Source organism: Grus americana, chromosome 2 (assembly GCF_028858705.1).
Source record: "Grus americana isolate bGruAme1 chromosome 2, bGruAme1.mat, whole genome shotgun sequence".
Taxonomy (NCBI): Eukaryota; Metazoa; Chordata; class Aves; order Gruiformes; family Gruidae; genus Grus; species Grus americana.
Genome location: NC_072853.1, coordinates 24,450,483 through 24,463,623, shown reverse-complemented (window position 1 = coordinate 24,463,623; position 13,141 = coordinate 24,450,483). Strand labels below are relative to the sequence as shown.

The 13,141-nt window shown below is 57.8% G+C and overlaps 1 protein-coding gene across 6 annotated transcripts; it reads left to right on the top strand.

The window, feature by feature from the left end:
• The first annotated feature begins 406 nt into the window (after positions 1–406).
• Positions 407–6,469, top strand: OSR2 (odd-skipped related transciption factor 2). 6 transcript variants are annotated; one of them, XM_054816153.1, is made up of 4 exons: positions 407–703; positions 3,703–4,429; positions 5,068–5,167; positions 5,911–6,469. In XM_054816153.1, exons 2-4 carry the CDS (start codon positions 3,774–3,776, stop codon positions 6,091–6,093), a joined length of 939 nt encoding a protein of 312 aa, XP_054672128.1. In that variant the 5' UTR covers positions 407–703; positions 3,703–3,773; the 3' UTR covers positions 6,094–6,469. The 6 variants fall into 6 exon arrangements, with proteins under 6 accessions (XP_054672128.1, XP_054672132.1, XP_054672127.1 ...); XM_054816157.1 differs by having other exon boundaries at positions 407–707; positions 5,993–6,469; XM_054816152.1 differs by having other exon boundaries at positions 407–707.
• The last annotated feature ends 6,672 nt before the right edge of the window (positions 6,470–13,141 follow it).

Here is a 13,141-nt window from a genome sequence, read left to right as displayed (position 1 = left end):
CGTGGGCGCCCACAAAACCCCCACGCTCTGGGTTTGGGGAGTTATTTTAACTATTTAAGCAAGTCGCGCCGCGCGTAGTAGGCTGGACGGGGCACGACGGGCGGCCGAGGCGGGCGGTGTGGCACAGGGAGCGCGCAAATCCCCGCGGCAGCGGGGCGGGGTGCGACGGGCTGCTCTCGGAGGGAAAAGTCACCTTAGGTGACGCGGAGGTTGGGGGGGGGGGGGGGGGGGGGCGTCCTGCCCCTTTAAAACCTAGTTGCTACCCAAACACAAGTAAACAGTGGGGCCGGCGCGGCGGGGCGGGCCGGGGGCGGACCCGTCCCGTCCCGTCGGGGCGGAGCGGCGCGGCCCCGAGCGCGGGGCTGTGCGCGCCGCGGGGTGGGCCGGCGGCAGCGGGCGGGCGGGGACAGAGCTCCACGCCACTCACCGCTGAAATGTGATGGACCGGGCAGGGGGCGGCTCAGACTCGCGCCGAGCCTCGCCGGGGTCGAAGGCGGGGAGGCTGCGGGCGGGTGGCGGCGGTCTATGCCGGGGCGCCGGGACCGCCGCAGCCAGAGCTCCCAGCCGCCGCCCAGCCCTCCGCAACATGCCGGCCGCCGCCGGGCCCCGGCCCCGCTGAGCGCCCCCGCTGTGGATCTAATGTCTCCGTGAAGGTGCCGCGGCCGCCGCCTCGGCTTTACCCCGGGAGGAGCAGCCGGCTGCGGTAGGTAAGTGGCTCCCCCAGCCCGCCCTCCCCGCTGCCGTCGGCGGGAGCGGGACGGCGGGGCCGCGGCCGGGCCCCGGGAGGGGAACGTCCCCTTGGCGGGGAGCGCGGGGCCGCCGAGTTTACTTTCAGTTTGCAGCCCCGCGGCGTCTGGGCTGCGGGTCCCCCCCGCACGCCGCGGGCGCGTTGGTGCGAGGCCAGGGGCGGGGGCCTCCCGGAGTGCGCGGCCGATGTCCTTCGCGCGAAGTTCCTCGCGGGGAGGAGCCGGTCCGTGCGTGGACTGTGGGGCAGACCCGCGGGTCGCGCTGGAGAAGTCCTTGGTCCGTGGAAATATACCTGGTTGAGCGGGCGGCGGCGACCGCGGGTGAGGCTGGTGGCGAGCGGAGGCGCCCCGGGGCCCACCCGCTCCCCGGGAACGACCGCGGCGCGCTCGGGACACGGCCTCGGCCCCGCCGCGGAAGGAAGGGGAGCGCCGGCAGGTCAGCAGCAGGCAGGTAGAGAGGGGCGTATTGCCGAGATACCGGGCTTAATTTAATTAAGCGCTCTGAATGGAAAGGGAAAAGGAAGTGCCAAAGTTTAAGTAACATCCGTTTTTGGTTGACTTTACTCCCGCACCTTATTAGAAGTAGTCTTAAAGTCACGCACGAAGGCACTTTCTAGTCTTTTTTGATAGGTTTTAATAAAGTTACTTCCGAGTACAAATAGTAATAGATGTACCGTGGTTGCAGCAACGGTGTAGTTTTAAGAGTTTCTGCGTTAAAATACGGATTTCTTGTTCGGAATAGTTTTTAGGATTTGGTTCTTTGACACGAAATGAGCGCCCTGCAATGACATCCCCACGCATAGCCGCAAAACGCGGCTGTAAAAGACCAAGTTCTCCCCTACAGAAATCCCATATCTACCTCGGTCATTGCTCATAGCCGGTGGCTCCCTCCGAAATCCAGCCACAGCGAGCCGGGATGGAGGCAGGAGCCAGCGAAAAGCGATTTTATTGCCGCTGTGTCGGTTCCTGGAGGAAAGCGAATAGGAACTCACACTACGACATCTTTAAAAATAAGTATCTATATATAACCGCCCCCTTCTTCTCCCCCCCCCCCGCCAAAAAAAAAAAAAAAAAAAAGGTCGCCATATATAATAGGTCGTATCGATAACACCGTCCCCGGTCTCGATACAATCACAAACGAGAAAATCTGGGCAGCAGCGGAGGAAATCCGGGAGAGCCACGATTCAAGGAAAACGAAAACAGGGGTGGGTAACGCTGCAATTCACACCCGACCTCATTGCCGCATTTTTTCCCCGGAGGGCCAATTCAGTGCGGTGCCACAAACAGGGAGGAAAGGTATTTTAGGAAAAAAACATCGAAAATTCGCTTTCCACCCGGAGGCTGCACGGTGCCAGCGGAGCGGCCCGAACCGTGTGGCCGCGGCGAGGGCTGCGGGGCGGCAGCGGCCCGGAGGGGCAGGGACGTCGCTCCCGGAGCGCGGGCTCTGCGCTCGGAGGGTTTCCTTTAGTTTTATTGTTGCTTTGGGGGTTTTGGTTTGGGATTTTTTTCGAGGGAAAGAGTGTCTTTTTTATCTGGGAAACTACGCGTTACCAGTTCCTCCACCGAGGTGCTGGAGCACCCTCGGCCCTACCTCTTGTTTACAGGCCCGGAGAGACCCCAGCGCTTGCTTTCGCTGCGCTGGGGAAGAGACGCCGCTTTTCTGGGTCGTGGCAGCCGCTTGGCTGCTGGAAGTGAACCCGCAGAGAAAGCAAAAAAAAAAAAAAAAAAAGAGAGGGCAGGGGTTTGCCCCCCCGCGCCGATGCCCCCCTGCCCCGCGGGAGGGGAGCGTTTCCCCAGGGACGCCGAGAGGTCCCCCTGGGCGGCGGGAGAAGCGGGCCCGGCAGTTTTGGTTGAATGGGTTGAGTGAAACCCTCTGACAGTCACACACCGCTCGTTAGCTCACGGCCCCGCCGCTCCGGCGGAGCTCCCGGCCGGGGGACGGCGGAGGGGGTGCGGGGGGCTCGGCCGGACGGCTCCGTCCCGCCGGGGCTGCGCTCGCTGTTCCCGGCCCTGCGGGATGGAGCGAGCCGGCTGCGGAGCAGCGCCGGGCCGGGCAGCCCTCGGCGGGCCGGGGAGGCTTCTGGGCCGGCCGCTTTCTTCGCCGCCGATGGGATCGCCCGGGCCCGGGCGGGCTGCGTGGGGCGGCCCCGGCCATCTGGAAGGGATCTCAGCGCAAAGTGGATTTATTTAGGACCTGCGGCGCGGGGGGGCTGGGTAGGAGGTGTGCGTGCGGGGCAGGAGCTCCTTTTCTCTCCCTCGGCTATCTTGATAAATGAGTTGTTGTTGAAGGAAGAAAAATAAGCACCCGAACTGGGATAAACGCGGGGTTTATCCCACCCCACCACCCCCGCCGCCTCCCAGCCCTGCCTCAGCTCTCCATGAGCACCGTGATCCTCCCGGGGAGGCCCCAGCCAGGAGGGGTCGGGGTCGGGGCCTCCGCGCCCGCGGGAGGCCGGGCGGAGGGTGGGAGCGACGCCGGGGGCCAGGTCGGCGCGGGGGTCAGGAGGGAGCCGGCCCCGGGGGTCCCCGCGGTGGCCGCGGCCCGGGCTGGGCGCTGCGGGGGGACGGCGGCAAGGAGCGGAGCGGCCACGGCTTCGTTCCGGGTGCATTTTTCCACGATACGTTTAATTTGAATCTGCAGCGCCTTCGGTTGCCTTATTTTTATTTTAATTTCAGGTGGGTGTTTCTGGGCGTGATTTTTTTTTTTTTTTTTTTTTTTTTTTACGCTGTAGCTTCTCCGGTCGAAGCGATCGCGCCGATGGGTCGCTGCCGGTCGCCGGCCCCGGCAGAGGACGGGAACCGGGGCTGCGGCGGGGCTCTGGGGCCACAGCAAGGCAGCGCACCGGAGCTGTGCCTGGCCCTCCCTGGCTCCGCCGCTGCGCTCGCCTCGGCTAAAGGGGGACCACGCTGCTCTCAGTAAAACTCTTTCCCCTCCTTTTTTCCTCTTTCTTCCCAGGATTTTCTCCCTATCTCGAAAGCCCAGCAGAGGCACCAGCTGCACCGCCGGCCTGCGCCCGCCCCGGGAAGATGGGAAGCAAGGCTCTGCCAGCCCCCATCCCGCTGCACCCGTCCCTCCAGCTCACCAACTACTCCTTCCTCCAGGCTGTGAACACCTTCCCCGCAGCTGTGGACCAGTTGCAAGGTCTGTATGGACTCAGCGCCGTGCAAACCATGCACATGAACCACTGGACATTGGGCTACCCCAATGTGCATGAAATCACGCGCTCCACCATCACGGAGATGGCGGCCGCCCAGGGCTTGGTGGATTCCCGCTTCCCTTTCCCCGCGCTCCCCTTCGCCACGCACCTCTTCCACCCCAAGCAAGGGGCCATCGCCCACGTCCTCCCAGCCTTGCACAAGGACAGGCCCCGCTTTGACTTTGCCAACCTGGCCGTGGCCGCCACGCAGGAGGACCCCCCCAAGGTGGGGGAGCTCGCCAAGCTGAGCCCCGGACTGGCCTCGCCCCTGTCGGGCATCAGCAAGCTGTCCCCGGACAGGAAGCCCTCCCGCGGCCGCCTGCCCTCCAAGACGAAAAAGGAGTTCATCTGCAAGTTCTGCGGCAGGCACTTCACCAAGTCCTACAACCTCCTCATTCACGAGCGGACCCACACGGACGAGCGGCCCTACACCTGCGACATCTGCCACAAGGCTTTCCGGAGGCAGGACCACCTGCGGGACCACCGGTGAGGGACCACCGGGGCCGGGTCGTGGGGAGCCGGGGTGAGGGGAGCCGCTCGAAGGGGGGGTGCGGGGTGGGGAGGGAAGCTGAGCCGCTCCGGCAACTCTGGGCTGAGCCGGGAAGGCAGCAAAACCCCCTTTCCAACTCCGCGGCTGCGGAGGGGCCAGAGCTTCGCTCTGCGTGGGACGGGCACCCGCGTTGGGGGCTTGGGGTGAAGCCCTGGGGCTGTTGTGCTTCTGAAGCGCGGTCCTGGGGGTGCGGGGAGGAGGACGGGGCGCAGGTGGGCGCTTCCCGTCTCGCCCCCCTCCACCTCCGCACCCGGCGGCCGGTGCCGAGCGATGCCCGCGGCCGCCGTGCGGAGGATTCGCGCTGCCTTTGGGGGAGAGCGGGCTCGGGTCCCGCCGCCGGAGCAGATGCTGTCCCGATCTGTCACCAGAGAGGGCAATCACGCCTCGATACGAATTATTGCAAATGTTTTGAACCGATACAGGAGTTTAACCATAAATAGAATTATACGGGAGGGAGGGGGAGGAGGAGCGGGGTGGGGGCGTTTGGGGGGAGCGGGATTTGGGGGAGCGGGGCCCGGGGGCAGGTGGCCCCGCGCTCCCGGCAGCGCCGCTCACCCCTCGGGTTGCCTTCCAGGTACATCCATTCCAAAGAGAAACCCTTCAAGTGCCAGGAGTGCGGGAAGGGCTTCTGCCAGTCCAGGACCCTGGCGGTCCACAAAACCCTACACATGCAGGTGAGCCCGGCGCTCCCCGGCCTCCTCCGCGCGTGTGCCGCCGGCGTGGACCCGGCCTGGCCCGGCCCGGCTCGGCCCGCCGCGGGGCGGGGGCGGCGGCTGCCGGGGGGACGGGGCTCCGGTGCGGAGGGGAGCGAGTGGGCTCCGGCACTTGATGGCTCCGTGTCTCCCCGGGAGAGGGAAGCGGTCGGCGGTTACCTCCGCGGCCGCGGGAGTCCCGCGTGAAAACGGCGGCCGCGGGAGATGGACGTAAAGCCGGCAGGGACGCGGTTGGCGGCGGGGAGCGAGCCACGGGTTTGGTTTTGTCCACGCTGCCGTTTCGAGGCGTTTTTCGTTGAGGGCTCCAGCCCTGCCTCGGCGGCAGCAGGCGCGGGGCGGCGGGGAAGCCCGACTGCGCGGCGCGATGCGGAGAGGTGCGGAGCGGCGCGGAGCACCCTGTCCGCCCGCCGGGACAGCCGCGGCCGCCGGGCGGGCAGTGGGAGCCCCGGAGCGGGAGGACGGCGCGGCGGCCGCTTTCCCTTGCGCCCCAGGAGCGCGAAATGCCAGGAATCGAGAACTATAAAATAAACCTTTTGGGGAAGGACAGGGCGAGGTAGGCATTCTCCTGTCCGCCCGGGGCTGTTCTCGTTCGTGTTTAACCCCGATATTTCAAATTGTGCGTTGCGATAAAAAAAAGTGCAGTAATACGTTAAAAAAGGTAGTTTGTGAAGGATTAATCCTTTGCTTGCTTCAAATCTGAACAGGAATCTCCACACAAATGCCCCACATGTGGAAGAACCTTTAATCAAAGAAGTAATCTGAAAACTCACCTTCTTACCCATACAGACATCAAGCCCTACAACTGTGAGCAGTGCGGCAAAGTGTTCAGGCGAAACTGTGATCTACGGCGGCACAGTCTAACTCACACCCCGCGGCAGGACTTCTAGAGCAGCCAGGGACCCGCGCCCGCTCCGGCAGCTCCAACTTGCCCATTTTGCTCAAGGACTGTGTTGTAGGAACTCACAGACACGCACACACACACACACGGAGACACACACGCAGACTCGGGGCCAAGCTTTCCTACCACACGTCTGCGAAACTCGTTTAGAGAGTGCGGACTGCAGGATCGGGCCCCTCTCCAACCCACACCCAGGCGTAAAGCTCATGTTGTAGATACTCGCGGCTCATTTTAGAGCTCTGTACAGAATGTGGTTTTCTTCATTTGTTTCGTATCGTCGTGTCAGATGCACATCGATAATAAATCGGGGAGGCAAACTATCTCTTAAAAGTGTATTTCAAAATAAATCCTTTTTTTTTTCCAAATACCTCCTGCCTTGTTGTATTCTTCTCTGACCATTTGGGCTTTTTTTTCCCTGCTGTGTCAATGCAATGGTAAAGCATATTGAATAAATTTCCTAGCCGGGTAATTGTACTGTCACAACAATTTTGGTGATCGCTTTTGTTTTGGCCTCTCTCACTGTCGCTGTTGTGTTATATATTGTTAAGTAAAATGAAAGTGCCGTATTTGAGAGTTTATAGCTCTATTACTTAATACTATGAATGTCTAAATATTAACTTCTGTACTTTTTTATTTTCCCGAACATTTTTTTAAAGAAGAGAAAGAAAGAAATACTTGCAAATAAACAGATCTTAGGAAATAATGCATAGAGCCGTTCTTACACCAAAGCGGCTTATTAGTAACTTATTTGCAATCAGCCCATATATTGTAAAAGTCATCCCTCTCGCGGAGATTGCAGCAGGCAGCCTCCTGCCAGTAGACTTTGGACACGGGCAATTCACCCGCGTAGACAGGGACTTTATCCTGCAGAAGACGATTCATTCCCGACAGCTCTGGAAGCAAACAGCCAGGCGCAAATTCCGCCCCCCGCCCCGGGGCTCATCCGCGGGCCCCTCACAGAGCGGCGGCGCTGCCCAGCCCGGGCCCGCGGCTGCGCTGGCAGCGGGGAGCGCCCCCGCCCCCCCGGCCCCGCACGCGCCCATTTCTCCCCCCGCCTCATCCGCGCTGCGCCGCGCCCGCGGGAGCCGCCCGCTGCCGAGCACAGGTCACGGCCGGGGGGGGGCGGACGGAGGGGCGCTGAGAAGAGGGGCTGTTCCCCCCTCCCGAGAAACCCTCACCCCACCGTGGGGGCCCCCTGCCTTCTCCCTCCTTCCCTCGCCGCCCCTGTAAGCCCCCAGCCGTCCCCCGTCGGGGTGACTCTTGGCGGCCCGGCATGCCCACCCCATGGGCTGCACGCTCAGCGCTTGCACCCAATATGCAGGTAGGCACCATCTCCTCCCTTGTCACCCTTGGAAGCCCCTCACCAGTGACTCTGGTCTCCTCCGGGAACGCCTGGTGCCCGCACTGAGGCATTTTCCCTGATACGTTGGAAGGTGGCTTGCATGTGCATCCCCTCCTCTGCCACTCCGCTGCTCTTGTCACGCCTGGCACCCTCCTTGCAGCGTCTTGCGTAGTTTGAGGCCCCAAAAGTTGTTCTTTCCCAAGCTGGGGACACCCATCCTGCCCTATTCCTCTCCCAAACTGAGGACCAGGTTAGAATGGCAGGGAGAAATCTTTCCCCCTTGCTCAGGGAACCTTGTTTGGGAGGGAGTGATTTCCCTCGCACCCAGCTCAGTGCTACCCACCTAGCAGGATGCCAGGGTTTGGGGATGGTCCATCCACAGGGGAGGTCCCAGGTCCCAGCAGGCCCATGAGGAGCAGATGCTGGCAGGATTTGCGTGGCTGCAGCATCCCCAGCCCTTGCTGGTCCTGTGGCAGGGAACCATACTGCCTGAACCCTGTTAATGAGTAGCAAGTCAAAACCAGCAGCACCTGGGCTGCAGTCAGGCCAGCGGTGCCTAAAGGGCTGCATTACTGCCTGCGGCTGCTTGTTATCGCTGTCTGCTGCCTCTGTAGAGGACTACCGTGTCCACCCCGGGCCCAGGGGCAGGGACGCCCGAACCAGCCCCGCTTTGCCCCAGCCCACTGATGGGGCAGACACGGCAGTCTCAAACTCAGCCAAAAGGTCTTAGACGGTCAAGGCCTATCTCTCCATCTGTTCCTGTCCAGCAAGACATGGAAGGAAAAAAGAGTTTCTGCAGTCAGAAATACTGGTCTGCTGGCTGAAGAACAGCCTCCCTAAGTCAAAGTTTATTTAAGGGCCATCTGCTTTCTTCCTCTTTGCCCCCTGTGACTTGCATCCCTTCCCTCACTGGGGTGCTGCACCCCTGTGACTGCTTTCCTCCCTCTCGTGCTGTCAGCCCCTGTCCTCCCTCTCCAAACTGCTCCTCTCTCCACACTGCTCCTCTCAAAACCTCTCTCCATGGGCATCTCTCGCTCTCTCTCCGTGGGCATCTTCTCAATATCTGATTTCTTCCTGTCTGACTGATTTTTCTATTCCCAGTAGGTTATTTCCTCTAAGCTTCTCTATCCTTATTGTTCTCCGAGTTCCTGTCCCCAGGCCCTTTTGCGTCCCCAAGTACGCACAGCAAGGCTGGGATAACTCCGTTTGAGTAAACACCCCTGTCAGGATACATATGGGCTTAGTCCGCTCGTCCTAGGCCAAGCTCTGTGTGCAGTTTGTTTGGAAAGAACTTAATCAGATGAACAATATCAAAGGACTAAATTAAAATTATTGCATATAGCTAAGGTTTTATTTAATTGTTTGGGGCTGCTTGTTTAATAATCTTCCCCCTGAGCAGACACAGACCGTAAATTTATCTTCTGATGATTTCAAAAGTTCAGCGGCCAGAACAAAGCCCAAATTGCCGAAGAGCGGCAATGAGAAGTATCTCTAACAGTTGGTCCCTGGACTGGTTTTTAAATTTAAACCGGTAGCTATCATCTTAGAATGTCAGAGGATGATTTAGTATTTCTCTACTATCAATACACTTGCCGATGGCACTGACATGCTCCATTCACTTTTTAAAAGATTATCTCTCCCTGGGAAAATTCAGAGGCAGTTGTAAAGAACATGTTAAAATATACATACGGTTCATTGATTTCAGACCTGTTGGGAATAGAAACAAGTTCTGTAAAGCTATCTTTTGGGCAGGGCTAGGGTTTTTATAGCCATAAAGTGCCATCCTGACTTTCACAATGCAAACACTAAATACACTAATATCCCTGTCACTGCTGTTTGTGTGAAGTATCCTCCTTTCCTCCGGAGCTTAGTCTGAGCACACAGCTCTGTGCTTCCACAGTCTCCTGGAGCTTCCCAAACCACCTGCCTCCCGCTTCCCTGTGTTCCTCTCTCTCCTGTTGCACCTTTTTTTTTGGCACTGCTTTTTTTTTCTCCTGTGCTGGCATCATTTGTTCTGCACCTTTTGCTGTCTTACGGGCAGCAGCCACAGCAGGGTAGCTGTGCTACATCCCAGGGAGAAAAAACAGCAGATAATAAGATATACTCTGGCCATCATCTCCATTTTTGGGGAGGCAAATCAGTTAAAAAAATCAAAGTTCTTTAGGTTGCATCTGAAAACTGAGCTCTTTGTACATTAGCTGCTGAAATGGATGCTGTCTACAGCCGAGGGCAGAGTGGCTCAGCCCAGCTATGTGTGCATAACGCTTTTTTATGAGGTCATCTATTACAAAGCAAGAGCACACCATGCTATCCCAGACCAGCATGCCCAATGTCAGTGCAGCTTTGCTGGCAAAGCCCAACTTTGTCCTGGTACCACCTCAGGAGCTGGCCCAGCCCAGATTTAAATGGGAAACCACCCAGCAGCGACCCAGGAATGTGGCATGGTCGTGTCTGCCTGGGCTTAAGGGCTGGTGCCGAGGGCCCCACTATTTGAATAAATCCAAGCCATTTGAGTAAAATGTGAAAATCCATTATTTACTGAGCTTCCCCACACACCCCCCTTTCCTTTTTCCTCTTCCTTTCCTCTCACTGCCCTACTTCTGGATGTTTGCTTCAGGAGCTGCTTCTGTCATCCCAGCCTCATCCTGTAGACACCCTGCCTCCTGCCGAGTCTCCCCTCCATCTCCTTCCCTACTTTTTTCCTCGTGTTTCTTTTTTTGCCTTCCCATGTCTCACCCTGTATTTCAACCTCTCTTCTCCTAAGCACATTCCCTCACTCAGTCTTTTTGGTTCTCTATTTTTGAACTATCCCAGGTTCCACTTGTTGCCTCAATCTGTCCTGCAGCTACCAGCTCATGCAAGCTCCCCTCTCTTCACTAACTCAGACCTTCTTTTTCCTGCCTGGGGTTTCCTATGTGCTGCCAGTCTTCCCTTGCCCTTTCCATTAATCGATGCCACGTCCTCATGGCACTCAGGAGGCATCAGTGCAGGTGCCATAGAGGTGCTCAGAGCACTTTAAGCACGCTGGGTCTGGCACAAAGCCAGGAGCGCGGTCCCAGGAGGAGTGCTGGTGGCTCAGAGCCTCTAATCACTCTGTGCTCCTAGTATTGTAACTGCAAACTTTGTTTACCAAGCCACATTACACAAGGATTTAGGCATACATTGCTTTTACGTTAATAATGTACTGTGTTTCCAGTGTATCTTTCCCTCCTCACAGCATCTCTTTTCCTCCCAATTTACAGAAGCTTTTATTAGTTCTTTTTCCTACTTATAATGGTGCAATTCTGGCAAAAATAAGGTAGCTACTAGCAAAAAATGTTATTTTCCTGGAAGTTATTAAAGAGAGGAATACTTAGATTTAAAAATATTTATTTACATTTAAAAAAAGGCATGACATCTGTATAAAACATTCATTTTAATCTCTATTTCCAAAAATCCACATGCAGCTGTTTGTGAAACTTTTTCTAGAGGCTTCTAGTCTATCAAACAAGCGATGCAAAAACATTTATGCTGAGAACACTAAACATCTTTTCTCAGTCTGTAGGCAGAGTGGAGTGTAGACTCCCCCTCTTTCAAGCCTCCCCCACGAGCCTGAGCACCCTTTCCCAGGCGCGACTTTCAAACACTGCCTGGAATTGATGATGAGTGAGGCAGGACTCAAAAACATTTAATCCCGGGCACAGTGGCCTCACACCTTCATCCCCACGTGGCTGAGCCAGAACCACACACGGCTGCCTTCCTCCAGGCTTCTTCCTCTGTCAGCACTGGGGCAAAACTTTGCAGTGTAGACTGACTTAAAAAAATTATTTTAAAATTTACTGATATGGAAAACGCTGAGCTCAGCCTGAAGGCAGTGGTCTATGCAGCAGGGCCCTGTCAGCACGGCTGTACCAGTGGGGAGGGCAGCAGGTCCAGTCTCCAGCAGATGGGTGGGCAGGGGTACAGACAGGCGTGCAGGTGGCATGGCCTCCGCGGAGACCCCATGTGCTGTGCTGGGAGATGTGGCTGCCCCAGGAGATGGACAGATGTCTCCTCTGAGACCTGGCTGTGCTGGTTGAAGGCAACCTCTCTGCCAGCTGCGGGCTACCTCCAGCACCAGTAGCCAGGTCTGGTGGCCATCATGGGGCTGGTTTGGATTTTGGGAGTTGGGGTAGTGCTCCCACAAACCATCTTGCCAGCATCTTGGGGTGGCAGCAGAAGGGGGTCAAGGAGGGTGCGGGGCAGCCCTGCACTGCTCAGGAGTGGTGGAGTGAATCTCCAGGCCTTCGGGGTCCATCTGCCTTCGCCCTCCTCCCGGCAGGAGAAGGGGAGCAGCAGGACTTTTGCTTCCCTGAAATTCTCGTAGGATCCAGAGAGTGGCTCCATCGCCTCACAGGGCTGAGGGCCGCAGCTGGGAGAAGATTACAAACCCCTGCTCTTTCGGCTTTCCCTCTCTGCAGAAATCCCCCAGACTTTTGGCTTTGCAAGGAGCAAACTTCACCTTCGCTGTGCAGATCAGCAGGAAATCTGCTGGCGCAGGCGGTGCTGGTGGTACCTTGCCGTAGGCAGCGCTGCGAGACTCCCACTCCTCTGGCAGTGCCTTGACCTGGGGCTCCCCTGCTGCACGCTCGTGAGGGATCACATAGGTGCCAGGGCATTTTGGAGACCTATTTGTTCGTCTGGAGGAAGGAAATTGATTGATTGATTGCTTTTCTTTTTTCAAGCATAAGAGGAAGTAAAACCTTTTTTGCTTTTTTTTCCCTCAGAGATTATTTACAAGGCATTGTCTCTGATATTGCCAGCTGACATCCTTTGGCGTCACTACCACTCAGTGCACTGAAGATGCCTCAAGGTGTGTCAGTTGTGCTTCACGTCAGTATGCCTTGATGTATCTCTTTGGCGGGGATTGAAAGGTACAGTTTCTAAATCTCCCGGTGACCCATTTTGCACGGATCACTGGTGTGCTAGAATGTAGCTGCTCCTTCCCATCGTGTTAATGCAAGTTTGCCCACGTTCAAAGCAGCCTGCGCTCCACGTGCCATGCTGAGCACACGGGGAGAGCTTGTGCTTGAGCCTCTGTGTGAAATGGGCACAGCTGCTTCAGGATTGATATCTGCCGCACAAGTTATGTGCTTTAGGTGCTTTTGTTGCTATATCACGGTCCTTTTATTTAAACCTTGTAAATTCTTTGGCTTGACAAACACAGGCAGACAGCTGGATTATGTTAATCTGGGGCTCGCAGTTAACAAGCACAGAGAATGCTCCCAGGTCGTGGAGGCACCCTCTCCTCCCTGGGTCCCATGGGCCCCACCAGGCTAAGCTGGGTGACGATGCTCAGCACTCGGTGTGTCAGCAGGAAAAGGACCAAAGCTCCTGCGAGGGAGCAGCTCAGCACCACCTATGGTCACAGGCTGCCTGCTGGAGTGCCCTTGAAGCCAGTCCTGAGGACGGCCATAATTAATAACTTCCAGAGCAACCCTGTGGCTCCCCGTGCCGTGCCAGCTGCATGCTGCCCCGTCTGCCTGCGCGCTGGGCTGGCAAGGAGGGTGGCGGGTAGGCAGACCCTCAGGGGACTTTCTAGAAGGGCCCGAGGCCCAGCTGCGATGGCAGATGGGATTTCTGGGCAGCTCCAGCCCCAGGTGTGCTCAGGCTGCCCGCGAGGGCAATGCAAATGTGGCGCACCTGCCTGCGGGGCACCCTGGCCTTCAGAACCCTT